We start from the raw sequence: 15228 nt of genomic DNA, 5'->3' as shown, positions 1-15228 counted from the left end.
TTCCACAATTCATACGGAGGAGAGGGAATGTCCCCCTACCCCTTATCCCCAGGATTTGGCAGGGTCGACTGGGGGGGGGTTTGTGATTTGTGATGTTAGGCTGAACTGGACTACTGGCCAGGCCGTATCTGGCCTAAAGGCTGGAGTTTGCCGACCCTTGTTTTAGAGGAACACCGGTTGAGAAACACTGATCTAAAAAGTGATTGATTGCAACAGAGATAATTGGTAATTGCCTGGTCTAGCCATGGGAAAAGCACTTTGAAAATGTTACAGTACAAATGCAGTTTATTGCATCTGGTTCTGTCAGTTAATGTATAGCAGGCCAATAAGGTAATTGTATTACATTGGAGTTTGCATTAAACTCTACTGCTTGATTTTGATAATGCTAGCTCATTGATTAATATCTACAGCTAAATCATTGAGACCAAGCTATATGATATTTGGTGGCTGGGATTGATTGCATATTATTGACTTTATCCATCCTTGCTCTACCCCAAACACATGATTTTCTGGATCTGACAGCCGTGACTTTCCAAAATGTTTAAAACCAGCAGCTGAAACCCTTTTTTTCCACTAGTAATATCAATGGGTCATGGTGGACATCTATACGGCCTTATCCAATGGTTGGGGATGCAGGTGTGACCAATGCAGTTAGTGGTAGACTTAAGATTTAGGTAAGTAAGCATTTAGAGTGCAGGGTGTATGATATTTTACATGTTGTGATAGGCTGGTAGGATAAATATATTTCACAGGATATAATTGTTATAAACCATATTAAACACAGTACTGAGACAATATAAATACACCATGTTTGCTTGTATGTCCAGGTGAGCTTTGTGCAATAGATTGTGCTTATCTTTCAAAGTTCAACATTCTGAGTAAACACAAACCACTGATAAATAGTAACACTTTCTCTTCATTATCCTTCTTTGGGGTCTCATTATGATGTTTTCACACAAAATCCACCCAATATTTACCAAAGTTTACACATTTTCACATTGGATTACATTACAATATATATCGCTTGTATATGAATCACAAGTACAAGTTGATTTCAATATTTTCTAATTGAATTGAAGTCAATAGTCCATAGCCCATTTCTTGAGTTTGTTACATTTTCTTGGTTTAAAAAGTTATAAATAAAAATTTTGCATATATTTGCAACACATGTACATTTCCCTAAACCCCAGGGCAGACAAAAAAATTAACTTACAGTGGCACAACCCCTGCACTACAAGGTTATATGCTTGTTTAGGACTAAAAGGTCTCATCCATTCCCTGGTGACTGGTGAACCCTTCCTCCATCTAACACTCTGTGGGCAAGCATTGACATTCTCACTTATAACACAGAACCATTGGTCCCACACTGCAATGGATGACATCAGTGCCTGCCACTGCAGCACAGGGCGGCTTATGGAAGAGACTTTGGGGGACCAGCTGTACAGCGGATGGGCCATGTCGGTCTGTCTAGACTTCTTCCCTCTGAAACCCCCTTTAGAACTCTCTAGACCTTAACAAGCATTTACACTTTAAGGTCACTTAAGGTAGCCCCAGTGCAGGGGTATTATCTATGTTGCTTAGCGTTAGGCTTTAAACATGTTGCAGGTATGAAAATATAACTCTTGATGTGCAAAAATATGATGCCTGCTTCATTACTAATGGGGTACAAAGAACCCAGACCAGTCCTCATCTCCAGAACCTCTCCTACTACATAGTAGGTAGGTACAATAGTACAAAATGTAGATACAAAGCAAAGAACGTTACCGGCTCAGAATTCTTGCAAGCTCAACTGGCATAAACTAAGTCTGCTAAAAGGTATATTCAACACAACAAAATGGAGCAAAAAAAGCAACATTCATTGGGGGAGTTTACATACACTTTAACCCGCAAATGTATCTCAGTACGCTGTGTATTAGGCAATATAATGTTTGATATACCGTAATTAATTTTGCTATTTATCTTGCAGTTATAAAATCAATTATCAAGAAGTTATTATCTTGCACTGTGCATGGTAATAGGGTCATTACATGCACAGTTTTAGATAAATGACGAACTATTGCTTATAGTACCTGTTCCAAAAGTAGAGTCCTCTTCTGGTTTTTAGCTAGGTGATAGGCAGTAAAGGAGCCCTGAATCCCTGCTCCTATCACAATACAGTCATACACTGAGCTGTTGGGGAGAGCCATGTTTACTTGCGTCTTCACTGTGAGTGTGTAGAAAGGGAATAGCAGGCCCGAGGTCATCAGACAAGCTCCACCAGAAGGAGGGATTCTCACACACAAAAATGTTCAGCATTGCTGCCTTGTTACACAATGTTCATGCAGGGCACTGACATGTTGTAAAGCACTGCTGTATTACACTGACATCTATTGCATGATTTTTTTAGCACGTCAGTTGCATACTTACAGCTCCATAATGAAATAATTTTGCAGTTTTTCAGGATAAATTGGCTAAAATTGATTTTCAGTATATTATCGATTCTGTACGGTCACAGTGTATTTTAAACAAAGCATACCTGAAAATTTTCCATAAAAATAATTCAGCTTTGTAGTGGTGAATATTCAAGCAGATTTCAAAGCTTTCTAGTTATATCCACCTTTTGATTGAATATTACCATAATATTTATTACATGTATTGTAATTGGTTCTCTTGTTGAGCAAACTTGGACCTTTAAGCAGATTGAGCCCTCATAGTTGCCTGTTATTAATACAAAGCAGGTAGATGTAGAAGCCACCAGCTTTAAAGTTGTAATAGCATTTGGGTTCAAATGTATATTTCTATTTTAGAAATTATTTCTCCTGAGACAGTATACATGTAAGAAGCCATTAGGAACTTTAACTTGTCAGCTATAACATATTGTGCATACAAAATCAAAGAGCATCATTCCTGTAGTTCATTCTTTCTTCTCACAGGTGAAAAAATGAGAAGGACTGTACTGTATTGGATCTTGGTAAAGGAGCTTATTGGATTACCAATTGGATTACTGGGCATATTTCTGTTCTCCCACTGGAAGTCATTATTACATTATAGGTCCATTCCCTTTATAGACCTTACAGCCTATTGTCCCTTCACACTCTACACAGCTAATTTGGTAGTGTGACGGTGGACCCATTAGCACATTTACTTGGTTACCAGCACTCACAAAACATTTAAAGTGGAACTAAACCTAAAAACAAAAAAAAAATGTGAGCAGGAATTTTCTTTATTGAAGAAGGAACAGGCTATGTCTCTTTTGCAATAAAACAAACTGTACCTGCCTTTTTGTAATTATTTAACTAAACTCACCTCCTTTGCCAGTGCCAACATTTTCACCTGGTCCTTTCCTGGGTTTGAGATCTTCAGCCATCCTAATTGATCGGGCTAGAATGACATACCTTCCATGCATGCATGTGTTGGGGAGTTCAGTAATTCTTGGCAACCAGTTATGAGCAGCTCAATGTACATTATAGAGATGATTTTGAAGAGAAAGGTTGTTATGTAAGTTTGGTAAGTTTGTTGTTATTTTAAAAGAAGAAAGTTTGTCACTAATTCCACTAACTCATGAAATATGTTACATTTCTGGGATCCAAGAAGGATAAAAGTTGCTATGAAGGGTAGGGGCACTTGATTTCATTTTTGATAATAATATAAGATTAGATGGTAACTGTTTGTAAATGTGGCATTGTGACCACCAATGTAAGGAAATGTTAGGAGACAATTATCTGGCTGTCAATCCTGTGCTGTAGGCCACCACAGGACAGTGCGCCCTGTTTATTCTCTTCATTGGCACTGCTTGTAGCAGCAGGGAAGATCAGCCTGCCGCATCCCCAGTTTCTCTTTGGCTGTGAATGGTCTCTTGGCATCCCCTGCTCTGAGATTGTGTGCAGCTGAAGGGGAGATGTGCTAAGACTGATGAGCAGAGTAGTTCCTGATCTCAGTCCTGTGCTGCCATTTTCTGCTTTATAGCCTCTATGCTCCCAGTAGTCTGTGTATGTTGTATCATTAGGCTAGACCAGGGGTCTGCAACCTTTTGAGTCGGAAGAGTCAAAAATTACAATTTACAAAATTTCAAAGTTTTTAAAGAGCCACAAAATTTTTTCTTGCCAACAATAAATAGTACTCGCATAAATAAAGTTTTTTGATAAAAAAAACTAATCTATTTATTCATAAGAAAAAATATCAATTTATTCATATATAAGTAGTGTTTTTCACAGCAAATTAGAAAATATATATGGCATTATTAGATAATTACTTATTATTTAAGTAAAACATTAAAACAATTAAACATTTACTTACAACACTAACTTGTACTTCAATAACAAACAATTGAGCAAACAAATTCAATGGGAGCGATGGCTTTGCATGGTTATTCAAGTTGAAAATTTAAACTTTACTAAACAGTGTAACTTGTACTTAAAATAAAAAAAAAAATAACATACATTTGAGCAAACAAATTCAATGGGAGCGTTGGCTTTGCATGGTTTTAGAAAGTTTGGATAACATTAGATGACATTTCATTTTCCTCAGAATTCTGTAATGGTGAAACAGGTACAAACATTTTGATTTTCCATGCATTGTTGCTAAACTGCCCACTTTTGTATTTCATTGTAGAAATATAGACCCCTTTAGGCACCGATTCTATCTCTCAGCCACTATCTATCTCTCAGCCTGGCTTTTTGTGAAGCAGCGGCTCTTTAGTTCAGTCCGTCGGAAGCTATTCTATCTCTCAGCCTGGCTTTTCACTTCACCCCTCCCCCGTGACACTCGAGAGCTTCCGACGGACTGAAGACAGTGAGGACGCGTGTCACGCGGGAGGGGTGCAGTGAAAAGCCAGGCTGAGAGATAGAATAGCTTCCGATGGACTGAACTAAAGAGCCGCAGCTTCACATCCAAAGAGCCGCAGGTTGCCGACCCCTGGGCTAGACTGAATTGCTGCTGGTGTATCTGAGTTTGTCTTATTTACTGTTGCTGACCTTGCCTGTTCCTGACCCTTGGATTGTACGCTGAATGGACCGACCTTTTGCCTGTGACCCCGACTCTGCTTTTTGTTTCCCGACCACCTTGTCTGGTGGACTGATCACCTGTGTACGACCTTTGGCGTGTATTCTGGATTTGCCTATGTAAGAACCTTGTACTGATTTATCTGTGAGCTCCTGGTACTCTGCCAGCCCTTCCCCAGATGCCATCCCTTGTGCACTAAGTCCTGGGGGCAACCGTATGCTGGGAAATGCAGCCAGTCTCCAGAGGCTGAGCGGGTGCTTGCTATAAGTGAAGATTATGGTGTTATATTGTGAGGCTGGCATCTGGCGAGTACTGTCACCAAACCAGTGACTTAAAGAAAGGGTATACAGCTCTCTGACCATCATTGTAGAAACATTTTTCCTAAAAACCCCAAATTAATTATTTTTATCAGGGGTTCTCTCAAAACTGAAAAGATTGAAAAAAGCTGGTTTTGACTGTAGTAAAAAAGAAATGACATTGTAGGATAAATGAAAATAAATAAATTACTTGTTACATATACATATATACTCAGCAATCATTGAACATGTTATAGTGTCCACAAGTACTACATGTTGAAATACAGATCATGTTTGTTCATTTCCCACTATTGTCTCCCAAAATATCATATCTATTCTAAAGGTAAATCCAGGTCAAGTGCGGAATCAGTATAATAGGTTATTAATTAGCGCTCTTACTCATTCTGTTTGCCATCAGCCTTGGTTGTAGTTTCCTGATAAAACTATTGTAAATTGTGCAGATATTACTGACATTTGTGACACAATTCATAATCCAGGCACAGCTTCACAAAACATATAAAGGCTTCAAGGCTTCATATATTCAGCTTGTAGCATTGGATCACTGCTGTGTCTGGGGAACCCACTGAATGGAAATGATCAAAAGTAAGCAGAGTTTTGTATTTTAAATCCTACCTAAAAGGCTTCAACCTTACCTTTGCCTTTAGTTTTGGCTAGATTTCCATTTAACCTAACTGCAGATACAACCATTTATCTATGGAGTGGTGAAGGTTAGACATTTACACAGGTTTTTTTTATTTATCTATGTCCCTGCTGAAGGAAGCTAACCTCGCTTTCTGCCCTACCATCATTGGTACAGGAACTGAAATCTATCTGATAGAGACACAACCAATTATTTAAAAGCACGGTGTTAGATTAAAGAGGGGATTTAACCTTGGTTGGTTGTTTATTCTTGTCTGTATAAAATTAATATTAACCTTCTGGCTCCTGGCTAGCTCATTTTGCATCTTTATCTACTCTAGGGAACAACATACAGCAAAACATAATGCAGAAACCATGAACAAAACGGGACAACTTACATTTTGGGGGAATTTCCTTCTGTAATAGTGCAGAACTCCTTCTAGCCTAAATAACACAACTGTAGACCACTCTGCCCATCTACAAAAAGCCTGCACATGAACCCTCCCCTCCCTTACCAGCTCCAGGACCCTAAAATGGTTTTCCAGTCTTCTAAAGCCATACTTAAAAACAACCCCACTTTTCCTGTAGCATTTAACACACACTTTTCATGAGATACTGTGACACCCCATCAAAATTCATTGTTGGAATTTTATACTCACTAATTGTAAACTAGAATGCCCCTCTACCTATGCACTTAATACAGCGTGGTAAGAGAATTGTCACCCTAGAATGTGGATTACGGCCAGGATAACATGTTTAAAAAAAGGGCCCCACATGTGACAACGGTTAGTTTCAAACTTCAGTGTGGTTTACAGTACCTTGGCCCCTTCTGATGGCTGGTAAATCTATTCTATTATTCCAACTTTTTTTTTGCCCTGTAGAAAGTTCTATTAAGTACGGTACTGAGAAAAAAGTATTGCAGCATAGAAGCATTTATGTCAACAAACCATTCAAACTGTCTCTAAAAACAATCCACTAGGAATTACATGATGTTTTTTTTCTTAGTTTTCTAAACTTTTGCTTCTCTAGAGTAAAAATAATTTCTGCAAGAAAACTGGTGCCAAAGATCTTTTTTTGTCTGTATTTACTTTGAATTATTCTTTTCTTTTAAATAAAATTACAATTGTGTTTGGTTTAATAAATATGCAAATTGCTGTCACACTGTGAAACAACAACTAAATTATATTTTATGAAAGCAACTTCTGCTCGCTACAGTTTGGCTGGGTTTATTCTAAAACCTTCCACAAACACAGCAAACAAATTATATAGAATGCTGCTATATTGTCTTATCAAACAATATGCCATGAGAATTGTAATATGGACTATCCCTGTCATTTATGCATGTGGTCCTGTGCTAGGGGTCTTCAAAAATCTTTATTGGGTTGCATGTGTGACATGACCATAGAGATGAGCAATAATGGCAGTGTTCCATGAAAAGTGGCATCATGGGAAATTCAATTTTAGAAGTTAGACTACATCTGCTAACTCCCATAAAGTCAAAGTTCACTGAGAGCATGGGCTAAAGTTTCTTAGGTTGTAAGAGTTTATAAGTAAATGATGTAGCCCGCTATTTGCCACCTCTAATGTAAATATCAGTTCTGGTGGAATTTTAGCATTATCAAAGACTTCTTCAGACTTGAGAGGGTGCAACACCAGGCTTTAACCTAAGCTGACCTTAAGTGGAACCAAAGTCCCGCTGTGAACATTGGCAATTCAGGCAGGCAGTCATTGCAAAAAGGGACAGACAATGTCCATTCTATAATATCTGTTCTTCTCAGCCTAATTGCCCCCCCAGCTCTCAGATTTTGCTGAGCTGCTTTGCTTGCACATGCCAGGAATAAATGCATTAAGTCATCTTCCCAACCTGGCCAATCAAGTTGGCCAAAGATCATTTCCAGGAAGATGAAGGAAGATGGTGACGCCCCACAATAGAATAGGGATAGGTGAGTATCACTTGTCTAGTTCTGCTTTAAAATAGCTAATGGTAGAGACAGAATACGAAAGATGTGGTGTAAAAGAAATCTATGGAAGAATAGTTAAGTGTTACCTACAGTCATATTTTTTGTAGTTTTGAAACAAGTAGAAAAAAATAAGAACCACTTAAAGACTTGTAATACTGTCTGTGCTGACATTGGGGAGACTATGGGTATGTTTAGACTGCCAGTGAGATTGTGGTGGGGTTACCGATTCTTCATGCCCCTGAAACTCTTCTGCTACATGTGGCATCTCATCTGCAGTAGTCTGAAGCTGTGGTCCCCAACCTTTTCTAGGTAGTGGATCACTAAATGCACTGACCCTGGACCACGCATCAGAGTGACGTCATGATGCCAGATCCTCCCCACTCCACCATCGCTGGTCAGCCTGGAATGGGAGAGCGGACCATGTCCCCTGTACGGACCCCAGGCCTAATGCTGTGGGTGGGTTGTGTCTCTGGATCATAAAGGGGACATGGTCAGTCGGCCATGGGGACACCTGTCAGTCGGCCATGGCCCACTAGTGGGCCGCCGAACGGAGGTTTGGGACCCCTGGTCTAAATTGAATGCTGCTGCCTGCTGTAAAATGTGCAGAAGCTGGTCATGCTCATCTAACAACAGATTGATGAACGTATGATCAGAAATGATCACTGTGGACTCCAATAGAGAAGAGCACAAATAGAACTGCTTGCTCATCTTCCCCCCCTCCTCTCTCTATTGACTGCATTTCATTCATCTGTCACTGAAAACAGTCAGAAAAGTTTGCTTCCAGTGACAATCATATGTTGTCCATCTGATGTCTGTAGGGACTTTAGTTATCAGTTAGGAAGTTCCAGGATAATGAGATTCCAGGAATGACCAGTGTATGGTAAGAACATTGCTATGCTGGTAAACTCTATCCTGAGTACTGAATGTATCTTTAAAGGCAGAAAAGCTTTCAGAAATGTATATTTTGTGTTTGGTATTAGTGCTTAGAAGCTCCACGTAAAGGACCAAAATTCCATCATAAGGTAGCTGAGTATTCTATAAGTTAGAAAAAGGCTTAAAAGAAAGAAGAATGTGAATCTGAGGAACCCAACTAACAGAGGGCTATGAAGATTAAACAGCTGCAGCTGCAATGAGGGAGAACAGAGTCTGTCTTTGAAGATCTCTTACTGCCTTCAACTGAGTAACCATTTCATGTATATTTCTATGTTAAGTAGTCTCAATATCTCTCGTTAGATGCTACCCCTCCTGGGTGATCTAGTTCTCTTTTTATCTCTCCTTCCATGTCCCTCATGCATCTCTTCTTTACTCTGCTTTTCCCACAGTACAAACAGTGAAAGGATTTTTTTTTTTCTATTTACCAATACAGGATGCATAATATAGTTAATTCAACGTGCAGTTCTGCACAAACTCAACACAATCATAACATTAGCCAGTTTTACTAGGATCTGCAGCTGGGCAGGAAATTTTAGGCAAAGGGTCTCTTTTCCATGAGAGTCCGGGTGCTGTACTGTGAGCCTCATTGGAAGTAATTGCCATTTTCAGCAATTATAGCAATAAATAAATATTGATAAAGCTGAGCACAGTCATAAAAAGTATACTCTTGTATTCTGCCAGAAATGTAGAGCTCCACACACTTCCTATGTTATTTGAAGGAGTCATCCCAGTTCTTACCTTGCTGTAAAGTACAATTTGGACCCATTCCATGGAGATGAACAGAACGGCAGAGATTCAAGGGTTTAAAAACAGAGAACTAAGCAGCAATACAGTACAATGGTTTTGTGCATGCATCAGAGTCTGATTGGCTCTTAGTGCTTCTTTTCTCCTTTTCTGAGTGATACTGCACATTTTACATAATCAAAATGCAGCCAGAATCTTGAGACATTGATTGGCACTTTCAAATTAGACTTAAAGGCAAAGTAGAATAGTCAGAAATCAGAAAAAAATAGTATCAGAAAAATTAAAATATGTACCCACATACGTACACAAGGGCAGTCATATATGCTTATTAGATCTGCAAACCCAGTGTCACAGTTTGAAGGCCATTGCATTATTAAGCTTTGCTAAGCGTAGCTGCTCTGCATTATCCTATCTCACTGTATATCTATGAAACATGGTCTATCTCTGTAAAAGGATCAAATGTTTTGCAGTCTCTAAAATGGTCATATAATGGTATCCAGGGACCATGTGATCTAAAATGACTGGGCTTTAGTACACAGGAAAGAGTTTAGGAGGATTGTTTATTTATAATACATATAAAATTGATTTCTGCACAGCTGTGACTATAAATTGCAAAGTACCATTCTAAACAATGGGACAACGATGGCCTTCTAGCTATCTGGATGTTATATAGCAGCAACCAGATCCTAGCTATTTAGAGGTATTTTGATCTTTTATTGGTGGTGATAAAGAGCTGATTGTTACGAAACTTGCTAGGTTAAAGGCAGAAAAGTCTTTCTTAGGCACTTGAATTACCATGAATCACCTCAACTAATTTCAGCTACAAATGTAATGTTGACCTTGTCAACCTTTGGGCAGGTCTTCCGTAATGCTTGCTGAGATTGGCTAGTGGGAGTAGTAAACATAGACGGAGCCCTTGTAGATGGCATGACAATAGCTTCTTTAACTATGCCAAACATTTTCTTTTATTCTTCACCTTGGTTCTTCATCATTCTTTTAAGGTTTTTATATAAAATATTTTGTTGGTTGTTGGTAGGAATTCTCCCCATTATTTAAAAAGCACAAGTATATTGGCAAAGTTTCTTGGGACTACCATGCACAAAATATTGTGTTTGTTCTTACTGTTTGAAATAAATAAGTGAATTCTAATTGATTGAGCTACAGATGGTGTAATTTAGGTTTTAGAGGAACACTTTCCCAATGTCTATCTATCTATCTATCTATCTATCTATCTATCTATCCATCCCATCTATGATATCTAAATTATTTATCCCATTTTATTTAAAGTAAAAAATGTAAACTCCATAAAACATTCTTCTATGGAAGCCAAGTGGTCAAACGCGTCAAGAACAGAGAAAATGATATATTTGACAGTGTGTTATATAGAAGTGTATTCAACAACTGTTGTAATTTTTATAATATTGTTCAGTAATGGCTAATTACCTGAAAAAGGAATTTGTTTGAAATCTTATTTTTAATGTGTACTTTTGAATAAATTGCAATGAAGCTTTTAAAATAATTTTTAGCAAATATATAGAGAAATGAGAGGTACCTAAAAAAATCTGTATGTTTAGAAATATTTTGGTTGTTATATAATCCTATCTAGTTGACAGGTAAATGGTTAGACAGAAAGAAAAGATGTATGGGCATGTCGATGAGGGACTGGATGAGGAGTGGAGAGTTTAATTTGAATCTTCTCATTGCTATTATGTAGAGGCCTATAGCTCACTGTAATAAGATTGTTCTCTCTCACTTTTTTTGAGTCTGAAATAAGTGACATAAGTTTTTACAAAAATAGAAGTAATAAAATCAAGATATTCCTAGAGTAGCACAATGTCTAAATGCAGCCCTTACAGCTATGTTTGAATTTAAAAAATCCATTAGAAGCATTAGAAGCACAGAATATACCTGGGTATTAAGGCTTTAAAGTAAAAAAACCAGACTGTTGATCCAAGGAACATCCGATTGCCTCATGGAATCAGGAAGGAATTTTTTTCCCCTGTTGAAGCAAATTGTACCAAGGTTTTATTTTTTTGCCTTCTTCTGGACCAACTATGTCTTATAAGGCTTTATATATGGGATATGTTTATTTCCCTAGTGGTTGATCTTGATAAACTTATGTCTTTTTTCAACCTAACCTACTATGTTACTATGTAACATTTAAACTTCTGCTAAACTTTCCATATGTCGAGGTCACTTTAAAAAAAAATTCTGTCCAATTGCTTTTTGTGAGAAATTACATTCAGTAGACATTTTTAACATTTAGGCGAACAGAAAAAATAATTTTAATTAGTCAAAAACTGTGAGTAACAATGTTTTATTAGTGGATTTCAGTTTGCAGTCTCGCAGTTATAATAATGAACAACCGGTGAACTATTTCTGTTTTTATTTTCTCCAAACTCTATATCAGGGGTGTCAAACTCTGGTCCGTGGGCCAAATCTGGCCCGCAACATCCTTGTTTTGGCCCCGAAAGGAATCCTAAATATGAATTGCAGCCGGCCTGCTGCTGCATTGAAATAGCGCCTCTACTACAATTTCCGGCATCATTCGCGTCTATAAACCAGCAGCCAGTCTGCCTATGCGTGGCCCCGCGTTGGACTGTTTTATAGACATGTTTTTATAGAATGTTTTTATAGAATTGTAGTAGTGGTGCTATTTCAATTTCAAGTTTGGCCCGCAACTTTGTCTAAGTTTTTAATTTTGACTCATTGTGTATTTGAGTTTGACACCCCTGCTCTGTTCGCGGCATGCTCCAGCGATGCCCGGCTGGAATCTACATCCCAAGCATGTGAACGTTGGGGACGCGAGGCCAGGGGAAGCAGATGCCCGCTGGGCATCTGCTCGCGAGCGCGTTGCTGGGGGTGGGACTGTGTGGCTGGGAGGTGGGACCAGGCAGGAAATTTAAAAAAATAAGTATTTTTAAATGTACCGCTTTTACATTTAAAAATACTTATTATTCAAACCACCAGGGAGGTTTTTACAGTCCAAAGCCAATTAACCCAAACCTTAACCTAGAAGATCTTCATATACGGTTCATAACAGTTCATATAACAATCTCTGACAGAAAATATAGAGTTTCTTGTACTTTTGGAAAGGTCTGTAATTAGTATCTGCTTAGGTAGCATAACACTCAGTTAAGTCTCCTCAAACATGGGAACAAGCACATCTTTATTCATTAGCACTGCCATTCCTGTAGTAAAATAAGAACAGTTTAGTAAATACCTCCACAATAATTTATTTTGAAAGCAATAGATGGTGAGGGAATTGAAGCAGCAACAAATGAAATCCTTGTGTATGTAATTATAATTTATGGGAATTGCCACATAATATTTTTTCGCCATAAATAACCAAAGATGTGTTTTATGGGCGAGTTATGTGAACGCAATTTCATAGGAACTGTAATATACAGCTTTTTGTTATTCCGGTACGTGATGTTGTACTGTACTGCGTGTTTCTGCAATGTTTTGCATAAACTACTTTTATCCCATTTATATTATAGAACACTGTGTAGTCATTTTGGTTTTCAAATTGAATTTTAAATGCTGATTTTTTATGCATTCTGTTTGGGGACATGTATGAGGAGTGAAGGGAGGATATGGACCATCCATGACCCAGTTAAAGGTACACTGTCACATTGCCCAAAGTGATTGTCATTGTAAAAGCCTTCCTGCCAATCTCTTTACACCTACTTTATACCCAATACCTTGTCACTCCTACTTCGAATGCCCCTGCTACATGCCTGGTGCTTCTGGGTATAGAGGAACATGTGACCTTCTTCTATACTGCAAAGCTTGGGCCTTGCCGGAAGAGTTGATTTAACTGAGACCCCTAAACTTTGACACCAACCAACACTGCGTATTTAGGTGACAGCAGAAACATGGCAGGAAGAAGTGGCAGTGAGTATAAAGTAGCCAGTGGTTGGGCTGAATATCCACAATGGACAAGGTGACAATTTATCTTTAAGTCCCAAGTTCAGCCAAAACTTTAGTTTGGTTATGTGTATCTACTGAGGTTGGATCAGAAAGTGATGGAAGATCTATGTGCAAAAAGATTTAAGTAATCTGAGGTAGAGTTAGAGATTCTGAAAGTGTTTATATTACTGTCTATGTTTTCCTACAGACTTTTTTTGTACGTGTGTCACAGCAAGAAGAATCTTCTTAATGTGCCCACAGAATAAGTACAAATCTGGCATAGTTGTAATTTTTTTTCTCTACTAGATCCACAATTTGATAAATGTGTTTACTGGAGTTAGGCTTTATTTTTTATCACCCTATGAATAAATGGTAAACATATTAGAAATTAGAGTGCACCCTCACCAATAATCTCTGACCCAATGGAAACTACCTGGCCATAGATAGGAATAAGCCTTATGGAGATCCTACAGATATCAGTGTAATGTTCATAGTGCCATACTACAAACACATATTTACCAGGGCTGTATTTAGGCAGAGGCAAATTAAACAACCATCATGTTTTTGGAAACACCAACCTGGTAATGAGCAGTTGCCACTCTATTGCCAGTCCATTTATCAGCATTTCTTCTTCAGAACGCTTACACCCTTGCTTGGGGGGATTTCTTAACATATTCCCAGCAGGGAGTATCAAACTTTGAAATATAAAGAAACAGATTGTTGTGTGAATGAGTTAACTACAAACACTTTCCATCCATTCTTCAAGACAAATACTGCATTTTAGAATGCAAAATGTAAATTGTTTTGCTGACTCTTCTTCTTGAAATGTTGTTCACCTGTTCCATCAAATAATAGGTCAGTAATCCAGATCTGCATACTTGTGATAGGTCAACCATTTAAAAACTGAGCAAGCCAGGTCAGTATGGCAATTAGCTAGCTAGCATTTTCAGGAGAGATCATCTTTGGCAACCTCGTTGTTTTTTTTTTATAAACTTTGCAGTTTACTACAAAAACTTTGCATAAAACTTTGCACAACTACAATATAACCCTTTATATCTAACTCTAATCCCTGCTCTATGTTTAACCTTAATCATTGGTTGAATGGTTAACCTGAACCCACATAGTAAACTTACAAAGTATTCAAATTTAAATCATCGGCCTTAACATCCTTAACCCCAACCCTAAACAAAACCCTAATATAATTCCTAATGTCACCTAACCCCTAAATGTTCATAATTACATTACTGTTAAGTACTAAACATTTTGGCATCACAACCATATGGGACAGTAAGAAGGAAGATGACAGTACTATGTCTGGTGGGAGCAAAGATAATGTTTTCTTAATGACTCAGGAGCAGCAATGTTAATTTGGCCTTTCTACACTGGTATTAGAACATCATAGCAAAGTTGTGTTTCCTAAGAGTCACAGAACTCCCTGACTACAAAGCTGAAATGCTACTGCTGTCCTGTTTCTTTTATGGCAATGTCAATAAGACTATTGCAAGTAAAGTTTACCTAATTACAAGAGTAATTGTATAGAGGGGAAAGTGTTTGTATTCCAAATAAAGAGAGCAGTTTAAAGTGCCAACATCTTCTTTATACGGTAAATAAATGTGTAAACCATGCACCGTGTCTGGTGCTCCATCCAGCTGATTAAATCATTTGTATCTTTGGACACTGGGCCACCCAAAGCACCATGGGAGAAGCCACTTGCTCCTTTGGGCTCTGATCCTCACTTATTTCCTGTACTTGCCAGGAGTTTA

The 15228-nt window shown here is 38.1% G+C and overlaps 1 protein-coding gene across 1 annotated transcript in view; it reads right to left on the bottom strand.

The window, feature by feature from the left end:
• The window catches only part of PIPOX (pipecolic acid and sarcosine oxidase), a 38932-nt gene extending 36703 nt beyond the window's left edge, over positions 1-2229 (bottom strand). The window contains exon 1 of the mRNA XM_072430456.1: positions 2070-2229. Within this exon, the coding sequence (XP_072286557.1) occupies positions 2070-2186 (117 nt within the window). The 5' untranslated portion in view covers positions 2187-2229. The remainder of the gene's footprint in view (positions 1-2069) is intronic.
• Between the last annotated feature and the right edge of the window lie 12999 nt (positions 2230-15228).

This window comes from Pyxicephalus adspersus, chromosome 1 (genome assembly GCF_032062135.1).
Source record: "Pyxicephalus adspersus chromosome 1, UCB_Pads_2.0, whole genome shotgun sequence".
In the NCBI taxonomy this organism is placed as follows: domain Eukaryota; kingdom Metazoa; phylum Chordata; class Amphibia; order Anura; family Pyxicephalidae; genus Pyxicephalus; species Pyxicephalus adspersus.
The sequence above is the reverse complement of the archived record's forward strand: the minus strand, read 5'-3'. Positions and strand labels throughout refer to the sequence as shown.